This window comes from Oryctolagus cuniculus, chromosome 18, assembly GCF_964237555.1.
Source record: "Oryctolagus cuniculus chromosome 18, mOryCun1.1, whole genome shotgun sequence".
NCBI lineage: Eukaryota > Metazoa > Chordata > Mammalia > Lagomorpha > Leporidae > Oryctolagus > Oryctolagus cuniculus.
The window spans coordinates 51,502,369-51,520,106 of record NC_091449.1 but is presented as its reverse complement, the minus strand read 5'-3'; the positions used below and the strand labels follow the sequence as shown (position 1 = coordinate 51,520,106).

The window sequence follows — 17,738 nt, the reverse complement described above, 5'->3', positions numbered from 1 at the left end:
CTACTTAGTCTCCTATAAGCATAAAAATGAATTTGGGGCCAGCGTTGTGGCGTAGCAGGTAAAGCCGCCGCCTGCAGTGCTGGCATCCCATATGGGTGCCGGTTTGAGACCTGGCCACTCCACTTCCCATCCAGCTCTCTGCTATGGCCCGGGAAAACAGTAAAAGATGGCCCAAACCCTTGGGCCCCCGCACCCGCTTGGGAGATCTGGAAGAAGCTCCTGGCTTCAGAATGGCGCAGCTCCGGCCATTGCGGTCATCTGAGGAGTGAACCAGTGGATGGAAGACCTCTCTCTCTTTCTCCCTCTCCTCTCTGTAACTATGACTTTAAAATAAATAAATCTTTTTTTTTTAAATGAAGGATTTAAAAACACTCTAACCATTATAATGTGCTTACTGCTGTTTATGTACTCAATAGTTTTGCCAACATTAAAGGCTCACAATTTCACAAAATGCACCCGCTGCAAAAAGGATTAGCACACCAGGAGAAGGATTTAAGGAGCCGGACCACAAAGAACTGATGGAAATTAATTCCGTCATGAAGCTTGACTTCAGTAGGGAGTCTGGCATCCCTCTCACATAAGGGTTCCTAGGGAAAGTCTATGCAGCACAGAGGGGAAGAATGTTGTCACCATCCAGTAATGAGGGTGACGGCTCACTAAGTACTAGGGAGCACCTGGAGTGTGAGGCCCTTGCTTCCCCTAGAAGCCACTAGGGGGCAGAAAATTCCTGGAATTAGCCGGTTATTAGCTAAAGCCAGGGTCAGAGGTCCTTGAGCCAAGCACACTCTTCAAAGGATTAGCTCTAGAGGAGTCCTCGGATAGGTGCCCGTTTGGCCAGGGTATGAATCATGTTTATACAGTCCAGGCAAGTCAGCCTTTGCACAGGACTCCCTGTTGTCAGGATTTGCTGGAAAAATCCCTCTTCTGTGACTGTAAGAACACCCCCCACCATTTTTTCACGGATGCATACCCTAAATCAAAGGCAACAGTGATCATGCTCTCTTAAGTCTTCTTTATTGAGCAAGTATATGATCAAGGTTACTCCCTTATCTGTGACTGGGGCCAGTTTGGTGGATAACAATGGTCAGGAAGATTGCCGTATTCTTGTCTTTACTGTTAACGAATTCTAAAAACCTAAAGGCATGAAAGCCCATAGGAGTTATCAAGCTAGCAAGTTCTGGGCCCAGAATGACAGTGTTTGGGGCATGACAGACCAACTATCCAATCCACTACAGCCCTCCTGCCCACGAAGGATGATCCATTAGGCCAGACTTGCCCCCCTGGCCCATCCTGGGGGTTAAAAGCCCAGGCTGAGCACCAGGCTTGGTTGCTTCCACTCATGTGGTCTGCTGAGGAGCCAGATTGAGGTTGAAGCAGCTTTTCTCCCAGAGTATTCACTGATCTTCACAGGGAAAAAATCGAAGTCCTGACAAGTACCAAGCTCTTCCTGAGACTGCAGCCCCATTAGATTTCGGGAGCAAGAGGAGGCGAGCAGGAAAGGAGTGTACTATCCTGATGACCCACACCAAGTGGCTCAGAGTGTAAACAAACCCTGGTGCTGGGGACACAGGAGAATCAGCCTGGCAAGAGGTTTTCAGAAAAGAAAATGACCACTTCTAGCACCAGGGTGGGCTTGCTTGGGTCTGCACAGCAGCTGCTCATGCCAGCCCATAGAGAAAGAACAAGCTCTTTGATGACATGGGTCTGAGATAGTCTTCAAGCACTGACAGCTGAAAGAATTCAGGTGATCCACCTGAATTCCAGAACAGTTTAAGCCCTCTCTGTTTCAATCCTCTTAAAATTCACACCAGAAACCTGAAGATTTACTTCTATCAACTAGAACAAAGACCAAAATGTCAAGTAAAACAGGATTATCCTTCAAAATAGCAGTATTACCAAACGTCTGACTCATGAATTTGTTCATCCGTCCTTGCTGAACCAGAGTCAGTTGCTTGTAACATGTGACCTATCTATACTAAAGTATAACAGGTATATGAGTAAAAAAGATCCTTAAAGTTCACCTTTGTAGATAAGATTCAACCAAAGATTGTGCTAAACTGAGCATAAAATCTGGTCACAATCTGCCCTGCTACAGAGATACTTCTGGGGGCAGAGGGACTAGGCGCTTGATACTTTTCAATTTTTTAAACACAATTGAGCCTACTGCATCCTACAGATGAAAGAACACTACTGCTTTGCTGGAATTGTTCTGGATTAAACAATAGAAAATGAAGTACAGGAGTTGGTGGTGGCAGTGGTGGTCAACATGTCCAGTTAGCTGCAAAGCTGCTCCTTCTCTCTGGAGCAGTGAGGTTTTCCTCAGCCCTTGTTTCGGGATTGAAGCTCGGTAGCTGTAGCTAGGAAGCACGCAGTTGGATGGCAAAGACAATTCATTTTGGAGCTGAAAGCTCATCTCCTTTCTTAACAATGTTGAACATAAGTACAAATATAATCCAAGTAAATTCAGTCAGACAGGCAGAATCTCCTCAAAGGAGATAACTAACCTGTACAACAGTGAGGTCCTGTGGCTTCCCAAGCATACCGATGCACAGAATGAGGGGCCAACGTTGACAGGAGGGACCTTCAGTGGACACTTCTGGGACCCTGAAGAGACTTCTCCCTTTCAGGCTTATTGTCTGAGTGTGAAATTCCAGAGCAGGAAGATGTTCTTCTTGTGGAATTCAAGAAGAGGGAGATACACTGTTCCGGGATCAGCTAAATAAAGCCTTGCTGTTCAGGCCACCATCCCCCACCACCCAAAGGAATACAACCATCTCCCTGGGAAAGGATTTTGAGCACAGGAAGAGAAAGTAGCATTTCATGCCTCTAAAGTCAGGTGCTAAGACCTGGTCAGAGGAAAATTTCCCAAAAAGTAGCTCCTCTGTAGAAATTCCTGGTTCAAAATTTCAATTCAGAAATCACCAGCCAGCATTCCTGATTCCTCCACTGCAACTTACCAAATACGTTTGTCAGGGCTGTACCTGCCCACTAGGATCAACGTTGATAACCAATCCCCAGCTCCCCAGTCTCCTCCCCAACCCACCCTCTGAAGTCCCCACCTTCAAGCTGGCCCCAGACCCTGAGTTTCTTCCCATAGCTTACCAATGAGAGTGAACATTGGCCCTGAGCCCCCTTATATTACATGGGTCAACAGGCTCCTTTAATTCAGGAGGGTTGGGCCCACATAGTCTTGTAATCTGGACCTTGGTGGCTGTGGCCACAGGTGGCCAGCCTTCCAGGACACAGGGGAAGTCACCTCTGGCATCTATTCAGTTTTCCTCTCAACCTTTCTATCTTCAGCTACATCTAGCTCAGTCAGGACGCAAAAGCAAAGCTTCTGGGTGACTCTGGTGATAGCAGCTAAATGAAAATAGAGAAGCACAGGATTTAGCAATCACGTTTGGCCACAGCCCCAACCCTAACAACACAAGGTTAATTAAAACAAACTGTGGTTTCCCTCCCAATCTGTCCCTCGGGTAGCCTGTGCCAAGCACTGTGCCTCATCCCGATACTACTATCCTCTGCCCCTTGCTCAGCCAGAGGCTGATGCGTGACTCCCTGTCTTCCCAGGTGCACTGCACCGTCAGGTGGTAGTGCTTTACACTCCAAAATAGGACACTAAAATTAGAATTAAAGTGATCACATCAAGACCAAAAAGGAAGTCACATGGGGAATCCAGGTCTCATGGCCTCCAGGAAATCACAAACACAGGGAGAAGCTGTTAGCCACTCGCCACCCCCACCTCTATGGGCATTCGTATGTGCACACACACATAGCCAGTGAGTGATGGGGCAAAGAGAAGCTCACCCAGGATGTTCCGTATAAAAAGTGGCCTGCGGGACTCTGGCAGATAAACACCCATGAAGTAGACAGGGACCCCGGAGAGGGCGATCCCGATGCCAATGAGGGAATTGATGGTATCACTGAAGAGGGGCACGATCACCAGAAACACGGAGCATATGCAGAACACGATGGGAAAAAACAGGCTCAGCTGAAATGGAGGGAGGTGAGATGTTAAAGAAGGTAGGATGGGGGTACAGGAGATGGGCAAGATACCTTGGGAGATGGCCCACCCCTCCTCCTCTGCCCACAACACTGACCTTGAGAGGACGAGGCCGGTCAGGCTCCTTCCAGCGAAGGTAGAGCTGTCCAACAACAGATAAGCCCACAAAGAACCAGTAGCTGAAGCTGAAGTAGTTGATGAGCAAGAAAACATTCTCCACAATGAGGTAGATGAGTGCCATGGCACACTGTGGAGGGAAGGGTAGAGAGGAAGAGTGCATATTGTCTGCAACAGCCTAGCCCACGAGATTCCACCATCCAACAGCACCAGATCTGATGTGGCTTCACTTGATTACCTCTGGTCCTTTTCAGCAACCCCCTGACATCACTTAGGACCATTCTCCATATGAAACTTCAAGGCAGGGTCTTGCCTTCTACTGGGGCCTTCCTAAACTCAATGCCTCCCTTCTATTACAAGTACTTATAGTCCAAGCCAGATTTCTTCTCCCTTCTAAAGGTAGACAGGGAAGACCTCAATGCACCAACTTCAACATGAATTACACTGTGCCCTAAGGAGGTGCTTAGATCTAGGTACCAACTACTTGTCACAAATGAGAGAAACATTCAAGCTGGCGCTATGGCATAGCAAGTAAAGCCACCACCTGCAGTGCCGGCATCCCATATGGGTGCTGGTTCAATCCCTGGCTACTCCACTTCTGATCCAGCTCTCTGCTGTGGCCCTGGGAAAGCGGTAGAAGATGGCCCAAGTCCTTGGGACCCTGTACCTACATGGGAGACCCGGAAGAAACTCCAGGCTCCTGGCTTTGGAAAATGGGAAAATGGGGACTGGCATTGTGGCATAGCAGGTAAAGCTGCTGCCTGTAATGCTGGCATCCCATACAGGCACCAGTTCGTGTCCCAGATGCTCCACTTCAGATCCAGTTTCCTGCTAATGGCGTGGGAAAAACAACAGAAGATGGCCCAAGTACTCTGGACCCGGCACCCAAATGGGAGACCTGGAAGAAGCTCCTAGCCCTTGACTTTGGCCTGGCCCAGCCCAGGCCATTGCAGCCATTTTGGGAGTGAGCCAGTAGATGGAAGATACCTGTATCTTTCTCTGTCTCTACCTCTATATAATTCTGCCTTTCAAATAAATAAGGACTTGGGCCATCCTCTGCTGCTTTCCCAGGTATATTAGCAGGGAGCTAGATTGGAAGTGGAGCAGCCAGGACCTGAACTGGCACACATACGAGATGCTGGCACTGCAGGCTGCAGATTTACCTGCTTTGCCAAAGCATCAGCCCCAATTAAAAAAAAATCTTTTTAAAATAAAAGTAAAAATGAAATTAAAGATAATGCAAATTTTTCCATGAACTTTTTGAAGACCCCTCATGAATATATTATGCTCTATGCAGAGTTTAACCCTATTTTCTGTGAACTTTCTGCAGTACCCTTGCGTGTGTGTGTGTGTGTGTGTGTGTGTGTGTATAAAACCCCTTAGGGCAAATTAGAAGGAGTCCTGGGTAAACATAAACCCCACACTTCTCCATCAGAACTTACATTAAACAGTAAAGCAGGGATGGGTGTAAAACGCTCAATGTGGATCATGGATAGAAGGTCCGGGAGGTGCCCCTCACGGGAGCCCACGAAGAACAACCTGGAAAGAAGAAATGTGTCGAAAGGATCCACTTATTAGCCATCTGGCCATACTCCTCACTCAAAATAGGCTCAAAGCCCCATTAAAAAACGGGTCAGTCTCTCAGGATCATCTCATACCCTCAGTACAGTCCAGCTCAACACACCTCCCCTTACCCACAGACAAGGTTTCCACATTCTTCAAGCAGGAGCATCTCGTCACTACCCAGGAAGGCCCCATGCCACCATTAAGCAATGAAAATCTCAGGACTTGAGTTATAGAACACATCATTCCTTAGATATTCCCACCTCTTTGAACCACAGATATCTCCTCAACATCCCACAGATGCTTCACTCTGCCATCACCCACTGGCACCCCAATCCATGCCATCAGGATTACCACCACTCTACCTTTGAATTAAGCTAACACAATGACTTTTTAAAGAGAGACAGTGAGGCATTTGGCATAGCAGTTAAGACACTGAATAGGATGCCTGAGTTCAAGTTCCAGCTTCACGCCCAATTCCAGCTTCCTGCCAGTGTACACCCTGGGAGGCAGCAAGGGTTGGCTCAAGTAGTTGAGTCCCTACCTCACATGTGGGAAACACAGATTGAATTCTGGACTCCTGGCTTTGGCATGGTCCAAAGCTTGGATCTTGTGAGCATTTAGTGAGTAAACCAGTGGATAAGGGTTTCTCTCTCTCTCTTTCTGCCTTTCAAATAAATAAAAACTTATTGGGGAGTAGCCAGCTTTCTGTTTGTACCTCCATATGTCTCCCCTGAACTGATATATGCTAAATTAGGATAAGCCTGGTGATCAAAGGGACAATCCAGACTTCTTCTCTGTACTTAATGAGTTCTACCAATTGCCTCTCTGTCTCTCCCTCTCTCTCTATAACTCTTCTTCTCAAATAAATATTATTTTCTTTTTTTTAAAAAAGGAGGGGGGCCTGGCACTGAGGTGTAGTAAGTTAAGCCTCCACCTGTGGCGCTGGCATCCCACATGGATAGCAGTTCGAGTCCCAGCTGCCCATTTCTAACCCAGCTCCCTGCTAATGGCGTGGGAGGGCAGTGGAAGATGTCCCAAGTGCTTGGGCCCCTGCACCCATATGGAAGACACAGAGGAAGCTCCTGGCTCCTGGCTTTGGATTGGCCCAGCTCCAGTCATTGCTGTCATTTGGAGAGTGAGCCAGCAGATGGAAAACCTTTCTCTGTCTCTCCCTCTCTCTGTGTGTAATTCTTCCTCTCAAATAAATAAACAAAATCTTGAAAGGAAAAAAGAAGCATTCTACCAACTGGGAAAAAGACCAGCAAAGAAGTGTAACGCCCTCCAGTGTGGTCAGTATCATCTTAGAGTACACAGCACTCAGGCACTAAGTTTGAGGAGAAAGTGGGGGAGTAAAAAGCTTTTCAAGAGATGACCCCATCTGGGCTGGGAAAAAGATGGAATTTGCCGGAAGTGAGTAGATAGGTGAGGAACCAGCATGTACAAAGGCAAAAAAAGCGTTGGTGGCATGAAAGAATAGCCTCTTTTGAGGTTGATGCTAAAAGTGCCTGTAGTTCCAAGATAAGGTGTGTGAGGAGAAGCTGCAGGGCAGAATCTCTACAAGGCTCTGCTGTGGAATGTGAGCAAACACTGGAACTATCAGAGGCTCTAAAGTAAGGATTTGACATGATTTAACACCAAAGACTCATTATGGCATCAAGAGGCCTCACTAGAGCAGGGAGAAGCCAGAGAATAGGGGAGAAGGCAAGGTCATCACAATTATCCTATCAGAGAGGAGGCCCAAATGAGGGTGGGCACCCTGGTTGAGGTCAGAACAAGACAAACAGAATAACCTCAATCAAATATAGTGTTCTGTATGTATGTCCATACAAGCTTAAGCTGAGGGAAGAGAATGGACACCAGGGAAAAATAAGGCCACGAAAGAATGACTGATGGACTATAGCAGCACAATTGGAGACAAATCACAGGTTGGGTGTACAGTAAGTCTGAGATACTTGTGGGCCATTCAGGTGGAGCCACAGGAGTTGACAACATCAGCTGGTAAAGTATCACTGGGGCAAGATATTAGAGTTGGTTCATAAAGTTAATAATTTGTACTATGCAGGAAAGAAATAATGGCTACTCTCTTGAGAAGTATATCCAGAAAAAGGAAGTAAGCAGCTGGGGAAAGTTGTTTTGTGGCTTCTTTGAGTAGAAATGAGAGAAGTTCATGGAGAGCTGGTTCCAAGTGATCATTCACCAAAGAGAAAGGCCAACTGGTAAAGCAAAGTCTGAAGAAGAGGGGCAGTGCTGGACCCCTGAGACCAGGTGGCAGAGTCGGCCTGTAAAGGCAGATCTACCCCGTTGTTAGAGATCAAACGTTCTCAGAGATAAAGTTCTGTTGCTCAGAGAGAATAGGGGCCTGCTTTGTGGCTCAGTGTTTTCTGTAAACTGAGAGGCACAGACATCCCATGCATAGCAGCAGTATTGCTAACTTACCAATTATTAAAGGAATGAATCCTGGGGCTTCAGTGTAACTCAGAAAGAGTTCAAATTGTGTGCCTCACAGGGCATGGTTATTACTCCAAGCTACTTCCTTCCTTCCCTGCACTCTTTACCAGTCTGTCTTTACTTCATATAGAAACCTTCTAGCACACAAATGTTTGCACAAAGGCAAGCATGTGTGCACATGCATGTACACATACACACGCATTCACACACACCTTGTATGCTCACAAGATATGAAAACAGGAGCTCTTTGGGGGCTGGCGCTGTGGTGCAGTGGGTACCTGATGCGCCGGCATCCCATATGGGCGCCGGTTCAAGACCTGGCTGCTCCACTTCCATTCCAGCTCTCTGCTATGGCCTTGGGAAAGCAGTGTAAGATGGCCCAAGTCCTTGGGCCCCTACACCCACGTGGGAGACCCAGAAGAGGCTCCTGGCTCCTGATTGGCACAGCGCTGGCTGTTGCGGCCAATCAGGGAGTGAACCATTGGATGGAAGACCTCTCTCTCTGCCTCTCCTCTCTCTGTGTAACTCTGACTCTCAAATAAATAAATAAATCTTTAAAAAAAGAAAACAGGAGCTCTTATGCCTAAACCCGCAGAGCACATTTGTGTTCTGTTTAGGGAAGCAGAGACACAGTACCTTGATGAAGCAAAAATCGATGCATTGAGGCCCCCAAAACAGGACAGGGCAACGGCAATGGGGATGATCCAGCTGAATATGCCAAACGTCTGGTCAGCAAATGTCTAGGGGCAGAGCACAGAAGGGATTCTCAACATAGAACAAGGTTTCATAACTCTCACAGCTATGATCTCAGGACAAATGCAGTCACTGTTAAACAGCCCACCCTCCAGCATAGACCCATGCTCTCATCCTGCAGAGGTGGAGTGGCAGCCGAAAGAAAGACTGGGCCACTTGGGAGGCTATGCATCACGGGTGATAAACAAATGGATTCCAAGAGACTCACCACAGCCACAGCATTACTGCCAAGGACATCTGAAATGCTCAGCACTGTGTAATAGGCCACATTGGTCAGGATGTAGATGAGCGTCACGATTGGCATAGAAATCCCAATGGCCAAGGGCAAATTTCTGTCGGGACAAATGAGACAGAACCTAGAACCAATCCCTCCTAGGATCAAAGTTCATCAAGTCCCACTAGAATTTCCCTAACATTTAACAGTATACTGGCCTCCAGGTCTCATCATTATTTTATGGCTTAGGGTAGGTATGCAACCCATGCCCATGGGCTCTTTCTATTGAGAGACAGACTGAACAAAGGAATCCTTTGTCAGAAAATACAGCTCAGAATCCTTGCCACTACAAGGCCAATGTATCCCACAGGATTTCAAAATCCTCCTGCACCTATGATGCTAGGACAAATGCAAGGAATGGTGTCCTATGGAGACTAGAGACCAGCCTGGGGACCCGGTAGCCAGAAGCAGCTTTGGTTTCGCAGGCTGCAGACTCAGCCCCAGAGTGTAAGATCCTATGCTGTAAGCCCCAACTAGGTCCACTGCTGCCCATTGAAGACCTCTCTTTTGGGAAGGACCCTGGTGGTCCTTGAGTGTGAACATGAGAGCAAGGAGCTAGGCCTCCAACTTTCACTCACTCCCATCCTAGTCCCTAACTCTTCCTAGCTGTAGGAAGCAGGGAGATGAGGGGATGAGAGTGAAGAGGGCAAGCATGCCCATTATCAGCAGGAGTTCCAGCCAAGTTGGAGAGTAAGAGTGTAACCCCGCCTTTACCTTTCTGGGTTTTTGATTTCTTCTGTTACAAAATTAAGGGTGTCCCAACCTGAGTAAGAGAAGAGGGCAGAATATAGGGCAAGAGAGAGGGCTCCCAGGTCCCAGGAGGAACCCTCAAAGGCGTCCTGGAAGTGCTCAGTGTGTCCTGTGGGGGTTGCAGAGAAAGGAAAGAGGTTGAGGGGAGAAGGGGGAGGGAGAGATGGAAGATAAGCAGAAGAGGAAAGATGGGGAGGGAGTGTGAAAGAAGACATGGTGGGATAAGCAAAGAAAGGAAAAGAAGGTAAGGGAAAGAAAAAAAAATAAAACACAATTTAACATCAAAAGAACAACCACCATCAGTTCCCTGCACTTCACCATCCCATTTACGATAATAAATTATACAATTATAATCTCAGAAAAACAAAATCATTCCTGGCTGCCCTATGATGTCATAATACTTTTTCCAAAAACCTAAGAAATTCCCATTTCCTGCACGTGAACTCACAGTAGACCACAACTCTTCTTCCTATTTTTATTAAGAAAAAAAAATCTCAGGGGCTGGTGTTGTGGCATAGTGGGTAAAGCCACCTTCTGCGATGCTGGCATCCCATATGGGTGCTGGTTTGAATCCCAGGCTGCTCTACTTCTGATCCAGCTCCCTGATAAATGTACATGGGAAAGCAGCAAAGGATGGTCCAAGTGCTTGGGACCCTGCACCCATGTAAGAGACTCTGAAGAAGCTCCTGGCTCCTGGATTCAGTCTGGCCCAGCTCTGGCCATTGTGGCCATTTAGGGAATGAACCAGCAGATGTAAGATCTCTTTCTTTATCTCGCTTTCTCTCTCTCTCCCTCTCTCTCTCTCTGTAAATATTTCAAATAAATAATATAAATTTAAAAAAATCTCACCTAAAGGAGTCATTTTTCATTAACACTTAAAACTTCCACTGCAACTCCCAATCTTGGCTCAGACCACTGCACAATTTGTTCATGTGGGTTCACCAGTCTCATGGCAAGGAATCTGCCACTCTACTTGCAGTGACTATGCAGCAGGTAATCACAGGCTATAGAAGAACTGGGGTATTCTTATCTCACTGGGCCTGGGTTAAACCTGGGCCACCTCACCCCCTGGGGAGCCAGTCTGGGCCCAGGCACCTGTCATTCTCCTTGGAAGCTTCCAGAGACCATAGACTCAAAATTTCAGAGGGCAGTAAGTACCCAGCTGCCCAGGACAGAGAACTTCTAGACACATAGGGGATTTTTAACAAGGACCTAACATCTAAGGAAACCCGTTGTCACCCTCCACAAAAAGCCTAGACCCAGCTCTTACTGCGGCATGGGCAGCAAGAGAAGAAAACATGGAGAGCCCACCCTCCCAGGGCATCAATCATCAAAAACACCAATGGTTCCCTGAAGCACAGATTATGGGGGAAGATTACCCAACAACCCAATTAGAGCCCAAGATGCCCCTGAGACTTCAGGGACTTCCGAAGGGCTGGCTGTACTAACTTGGCATAAGTGCAGAAAGGTGCTGAGTCAGTCAGAATCAAGGTGCAGTTGTCGGACTCTAAACCAACCCAACAGGTCTGAGAACTTAGTGTCTGTTCCCCAGGCGATGGTAAACACAGCCAGGCTTAGGGACTGACCTAGAGAACTGGGTTGTGAAATGACTGAACTTGGCTTGGCTGAAGATCCCTTAGGACTTCTGTAAATACTCTAAAGACTTACTACCATCATTGCTACTCTCCTCTGCTCCAGGACTGACAAGCTTTCTAAAGCCAACTAGTGGGAGAGACAGATAAAATTTCACAATATTTTAATATTTCACTGAGAGCTGACTTTGGCAGGGAAGGCTGACTGCAAATTCAGGTGAAAAGGAAATACTATAAAAATAACCACTGGTTTCTACACCCAACCTCTCCCCTACACATACCCACCACCTTTCCAAGGAGCCTCAAGGTTTCCTATTCACTGCCTGGTAGTCACAAGTCAAAGTTTATGACCCAAGTTTCAATAGCTCCTAGGCCCTCTCTGCTTCCCACAAAAGCAAAGCCTCCTTGAAGGAAGGATAGACTTGCCCGGCTGGCCAAGCCAGTCTGGTCCAAGAAGCCCAGGAGCACTTTATTGCCATCTCTTACCCTCTCTGGCACACCCTAGCATGTACACAGAAACAGCTAAGCAGTAAAGCTAACAGAGACTTCCTCAGGGAATTGAGGAACTCCTGGGGACATCCACCCTCCTTCCTACCTTGGGCCCCTCTTACCTTGGCACAGTTTAACAAGGCCCATGACAATGATGGCAATGAGCGCTAGGACCTTGGCGTATGTGAACGTGTCCTGCACACGTGTGCCCCACTTGACATAGGCACAGTTCACAAATGTCAGCAGACCTAGGAGTAAAACCATAAATCATTGGCAAGGTTGAGCTGAGGGCACAGAAGCCCAACCTCTCTTTACAGACAGCATCACTTCTGCCATTCCTGCCTAAGGCAAAGGGGCCAAAGGATCCATGAAAACTAGAACAGGCAAACTGGGGATACTCTATACCTACCCCAGCTGAGAACACCATGAGTGTCCCATCCCTGTTGACATTCAAATTTACAAAGGCACACATGAGCATATATTCAGATACTCTGATAGCCAGAACTATTTTTGGAAACTTCCCTCAGGCCCAGGAATGGTTGACCTCACCCATTCTTTTTGTCTGTTTTAATAAACTTTTAATAAAAGTCAATAAATTTTTTATTTCAGAATAGTTTTAAATTTAGAAAACAAAAATTGTGAAGTAGTACAAAGAATTCCCAAATAAGTGCTCCCATTTCTTTCCACCCAGCTCCTAAAGGCATAAGACCTCTCCGCTGCCACACTGGAGAGGGTGAACAAGACAGATCCAACAATAAATGAGGAAATTTGGATGCAGATGACAGTTTACTTAGGAATTAGACAATGCTTTGCATATACATATAAAAAAGAAAAAGCCTGCTACATGCCTGTAATTTCATATACAAAAGTACTTCAAAAAAGTCCCTGGCCGGCACCGCGGCTCACTAGGCTAATCCTCTGCCTTGCGGCGCCAGCACACCGGGTTCTAGTCCCGGTCGGGGCGCCGGATTCTGTCCCGGTTGCCCCTCTTCCAGGCCAGCTCTCTGCTGTGGCCAGGGAGTGCAGTGGAGGATGGCCCAGGTGCTTGGGCCCTGCACCCCATGGGAGACCAGGAGAAGTACCTGGCTCCTGCCATCGGATCAGCGCCGTGCGCCAGCCACAGCGCACCGGCCGTGGTGGCCATTGGAGGGTGAACCAACGGCAAAGGAAGACCTTTCTCTCTGTCTCTCTCTCTCACTGTCCACTCTGCCTGTCAAAAAAATAAAAATAAAAATAAATTTAAAAAAATTAAAAAAAAAAAGTCCCTGGAATCCATGCATATGAGCGGTCTTCAAAAAGTTCACAGAAAAAAAGTTTTGTGAAAAAAATTACACGGACAAAATTTTCTGCACCCAAATAAACTTATCTTTTAACTCCATTTCCATGAGCTTATTGAAGTATCCTCTTACATCCTCCCAATCAATTCTCAACAACCCCAAAATGCAGATACAGAGGCAAGAGTTATGGCACAGCACGTTAAGCTGCCACTTGGGACTCCCACATCCCACACTGGAGTGGCAGTTCAAGTTCCAGCTACTCCACTTCTGATCCGGATCCCTGTTAATGTGCCTAAGAAACAGCAGATGACGGCTCAAGTACTTGAGTTCTTGCCACTAACATGGGAGACCCAGATGGAGTTCCTGGCTCCTGGCTTCAGCCTGGTCCAGCCCTGCCTGTTGCAGACATTCACAGAATGAACTACCTGATGAAAGATCTCTCTCTCTCTCTCTGTCCCTCTGCATTTCAAATAAATAAATAAATCTTAAAAAAAAAAAAAAAGCTTTAGATTGAGGACCCTAATCTGAAAGTCTATAATCCAAAATGTTCAAAGTTCAAAACTTCTTGAACACCAATGCCCAAGAAGTCTTGGAGTTTGGAGCATTTTGGCTTAGGGAATACTCAACTAATAAAGTCTATGCAAATATTCCAAAATCAAACAAAATTCTAAGTCTAAAATACTTTGGTCTCAATCTTTCAAGATACTCAACCAGTATTCCTATTCTCATTTCTTATATGAAGAAATTAAGGCTGGGAGAAGCTAATTACTATTGCCAAGCTCACACTCCCAAGCCCACCAATCACCCTACCCCACTTCTATCCAAACCTCCCAATTCTCAGCATGGTCCATGGAGAAGGGAGTACATGAGTAGTCCCTGGGCTCATGTCAGCACTGCTGGCTTTAAGCTCCAGCTCCTTGCGTATCTTGTGACATCTGGGCACTGAATTGAGGGTCCGGCACTCCTGCTAAACAATATTGCTGATTCACAGGGAGGAAATGAGCAATATCTGAGGAGTTTCACAGTAAAAAGGGATGCAGAGACACCTCTAAGTATTGCCCCTAGCCTCCAAAGAGAGAACTTTCATGTGTGCCTCAAAGGTTATAAAATCCTTCAGGGCTGGCGCCATGGCTCACTTGGCTAATCCTCCGCCTGCAGCGCCGGCACCCCAATGTTCTAGTCCCGGTCGGGGCACCAGATTCTGTCCCGGTTGCTCTTCTTCCAGTCCAGCTCTCTGCTGTGGCCCGGGAAGGCAGTAGAGGATGGCCCAGGTCCTTAGGCCCTGCACCCGCATGGGAGACCAGGAGGAAGCACCTGGCTCCTGGCTTCGGATCAGCGTAGCGCGCCAGCCGTAGTGGCCATTTGGGGGGTGAACCAATGGAAAAGAAAGACCTTTCTCTCTGTCTCTCTCTCTCACTGTCTAACTCTGCCTGTCAAAAAAAAAAAAAAAAAAAAAAAAAATCCTTGAGTCCATTTTCTAGGCCACCTCCACTTTGCATGCTCTGCTTCAGCTAGACTTTCTCTTCCTTATTCATAACAGATATACACATAAAAGAAATACCCTACTCTCTTCCTCCTGCCATAGCCAAGGGCAACTCTCCCTTCGAAGGTCCAGCTCAGCCTCCAGTTCCTCTGTAAAATCTTCTCCAAATATACCAGTCAGCCTCTCCCTGAGCTCTCTCTCTCCTGAACCCCATGACATTCCCACTTCACATCATAGCATAGTGTCTAATGCTATGGTCATATGGACATGTGTCTCAAGTGGATCTCTTCCTCAGAGGTTTGGGTCTTGCTTCCTGAAAAGATCACAAATTCCCAGAAGGTAACAAAAAAGCATATTGTTTTCTTAAGCTCGCTGCCAAGCAAAGAGGAGAACTGATGAATTCTGGATGGAATAGAGGTGGTGATGACTTCCACTTAACAGCCAATTCCCTGGGGCAAGAAAATTATCAGAATCTTCTGGATCTTTCTTCACTCAAATGGAGTGGAGTTCCTAGGATTAGCTATGAAAATAAACACAGGTGGGTAAAGAGCCTTCAGGGCCCTTCAAGAGCTTTTATTTCATAAACTGGCAAATAACACAGGTACTTACTAGTCAATCACAGGAGCTAGGTATTGGGGGGCATTAGGTGGGGGACAGTGATGAGGGGAGAGGGGAGAAGAAGCCAGAAGGAATTTGTGCTGTTGGTCTTCCCAGGACCTGCCCTGCTGATAAAAGCTTTCTTTGTGTGGCTAAGCCTAATCAGCAAACATAAGGATTACCTAGTGAAAGCCACCAGCAATCCTCAAATCTCTGTGTGATATAGTAAACATATTTTGAGGTATATGCTCAGTTCCTTATTGAGAATTGCTCCCCATCCCATATCATCCCCTAGCCAAACACTAAACCCAAGCTGAGCCTATTAAATTGTCTCCACCTGGAACTTGGAGTTGGAATACCAAGAGACTGACTTTAATAATGGCAGGCAAAAGAGAAGGGTGGGAACCACAGCAAGTCAAAGAACATAAGAGCCCTTAGTAACAGGCAAACAGAAATCACACAAGTAGAGGAAGGAAGCAGAATACAAAAACAGAAGAGGACATGCGGCTTTGAGAAAAAGGAAATGTAAGAGAGACAGGAGACAAAGACAAGGCAGAGATAGAAATAAGGAAATAAAAAAAGAGAGACAAAAAGAGGACATCCTCATGGAGAGACTGACAATATCCTGGCTATGCTCACTTTGTAGCTCTAAGATGGGAATAAAAGTTGATAAACCCCTCACTCACTGCCGCTACTTCTTTCACCCTGCTAAAAATTTCTCACACTCTTACCACATAAGAAAATTCTGCACACAGTAAAAATTCAATGACTATGTGCTAAACTAATGAACAAAGACAGCATGAAGAGCCTGTTCCAGAAAAGCCGCTGGAAGGATATAGAAACACCTGGTGGAAGGGTTGCCTCTGAGGAAGAGATTAAAGATCTAAAGATAGAAGAAGATTTTTCCCAGTGAGTACTGATGTTTAATCTAATTACTTTCTTTATAAAAATTAAAAAAGGGCTGGCATTGTGGCACAGCAGGTTAAGCTGCTACCTATGACACTGGCATCCCATATGAGTGCCAATTCAAGTCCCAGCTGCTCTGCTTCCAATCCAGCTGGCTGTTTATGTCCCTGGGAAGGCAGAGGAAGATGGCCCAAGTACTTGGGCCCCTGTCACACATGTGGGAGACCTGGTTGGAGTTCCTGGGTCCTGGCTTTAGCTTGGCCCAGCCCTGGCTTTTTCAGCCATTTGGGAGTAAACCAGCATATGGAAGATTTCTCTAACTGCCTTTCAAATAAAATAAATAAATTTTTAATAATAATAATAATCTGGTGATTTACTTAGCATGCACATATGCTTCTTTCATAATACAAAGCAAAATATTTCATTAACAATGATATACAGCCAGAGAACAGAGTGAAGCCAATCAAATGCCTAGGGCACAAAATGTTATGGAGACACTCAGGGAACCACATGCAGGAATTGGGAGAGCAAGAACATCTTGAAATGCTGGCCCCAGGTGCCTGTATTGCCTCACCCTACTGTCAGCTCTGCCAGAGAACAGAGAGCTCCAAGAACAGCCTACCAAGCAGAGGCCAAGTCCCTGGACTATTTTCCTGATTCTAATTAAGAAACAGAATTCCACCACCCGATCTCTACCTCTCCAGGCCTCCCAGCCCCACCATAGACTCAGAGCTCAAACAAAGGCAAGGGGGCTGGGCCTTGAGGCCAGGTGCTCAGATAACACTACTGCAATGAATACATCCAAGCATTCCCTCTTCTCCTGATCTAATTTCTTTGCTGCACAAGCCTACACCAACAAGTGTGGGATCCATATCAGGGTCTTCAAGGCTAATTGGGAGCTTGCTGCTGAGAAAGGAGTACTCAAAGCAGATCAAGACCCCATCCCAGAGCATAAGCAATCCCCAAAATCTCTCTGTGCAGAGTCTGCTAGTTATCTTCCAATATCTGTTCTTCCCTCTTTTCCTTGGTAATGGAAATTTTAGCTGAAACCACAGCTGCCCAAGATAAAACTGACATTTCCCAGTTTCTCCTGCAGGTATAGCCATGAAACTATTTCTTCCCAGGGAAGTAAACAGAAATCTCATAGAAGACCTCAAGAAGTATCTGTGAAGGAAGAGATGTGCCTTTTTTTATTCTTCCTGTCAGTCAGAATGCAGACATGACAGCTGGAGCCTGAGTAGCTGGACTATCAGCTAGAAGTCACATGTTGAAAATGGCAGAGTAGTAAGAAGAGAGAAACTCGCCTCCCTGAGAAATTTTTAAGTCCACATGTACTTACTTTTAACATGTGAGAGAAATAATCCTGAATAATGCATGTGCCCTCTGACAGCACTGCCTCTGCTCTTTCTGATGAGTAACCTGAAGTTGTGGTCCCAGCTATGCTGATAGTCACAGCTCCCTTTAACCCCAGGCAACAGAGAAG

At 46.4% G+C, this 17,738-nt stretch overlaps 1 protein-coding gene across 7 annotated transcripts in view; it reads right to left on the bottom strand.

The window, feature by feature from the left end:
- Window positions 1-992: 992 nt before the first annotated feature.
- Window positions 993-17,738, bottom strand: part of SLC7A6 (solute carrier family 7 member 6) — a 35,226-nt gene continuing 18,480 nt past the window's right edge. For all 7 annotated transcript variants that reach the window (XM_070062665.1, XM_070062659.1, XM_070062662.1 and 4 more), the window contains 8 exons: window positions 12,115-12,240; window positions 9,876-10,020; window positions 9,096-9,219; window positions 8,771-8,874; window positions 5,563-5,659; window positions 4,101-4,250; window positions 3,808-3,991; window positions 993-3,360 (listed from right to left, as the gene is read on the bottom strand). In XM_070062665.1, coding sequence (XP_069918766.1) covers window positions 3,266-3,360; window positions 3,808-3,991; window positions 4,101-4,250; window positions 5,563-5,659; window positions 8,771-8,874; window positions 9,096-9,219; window positions 9,876-10,020; window positions 12,115-12,240 — 1,025 coding nt within the window. In that variant the 3' untranslated portion in view covers window positions 993-3,265. The remainder of the gene's footprint in view (window positions 3,361-3,807; window positions 3,992-4,100; window positions 4,251-5,562; window positions 5,660-8,770; window positions 8,875-9,095; window positions 9,220-9,875; window positions 10,021-12,114; window positions 12,241-17,738) is intronic.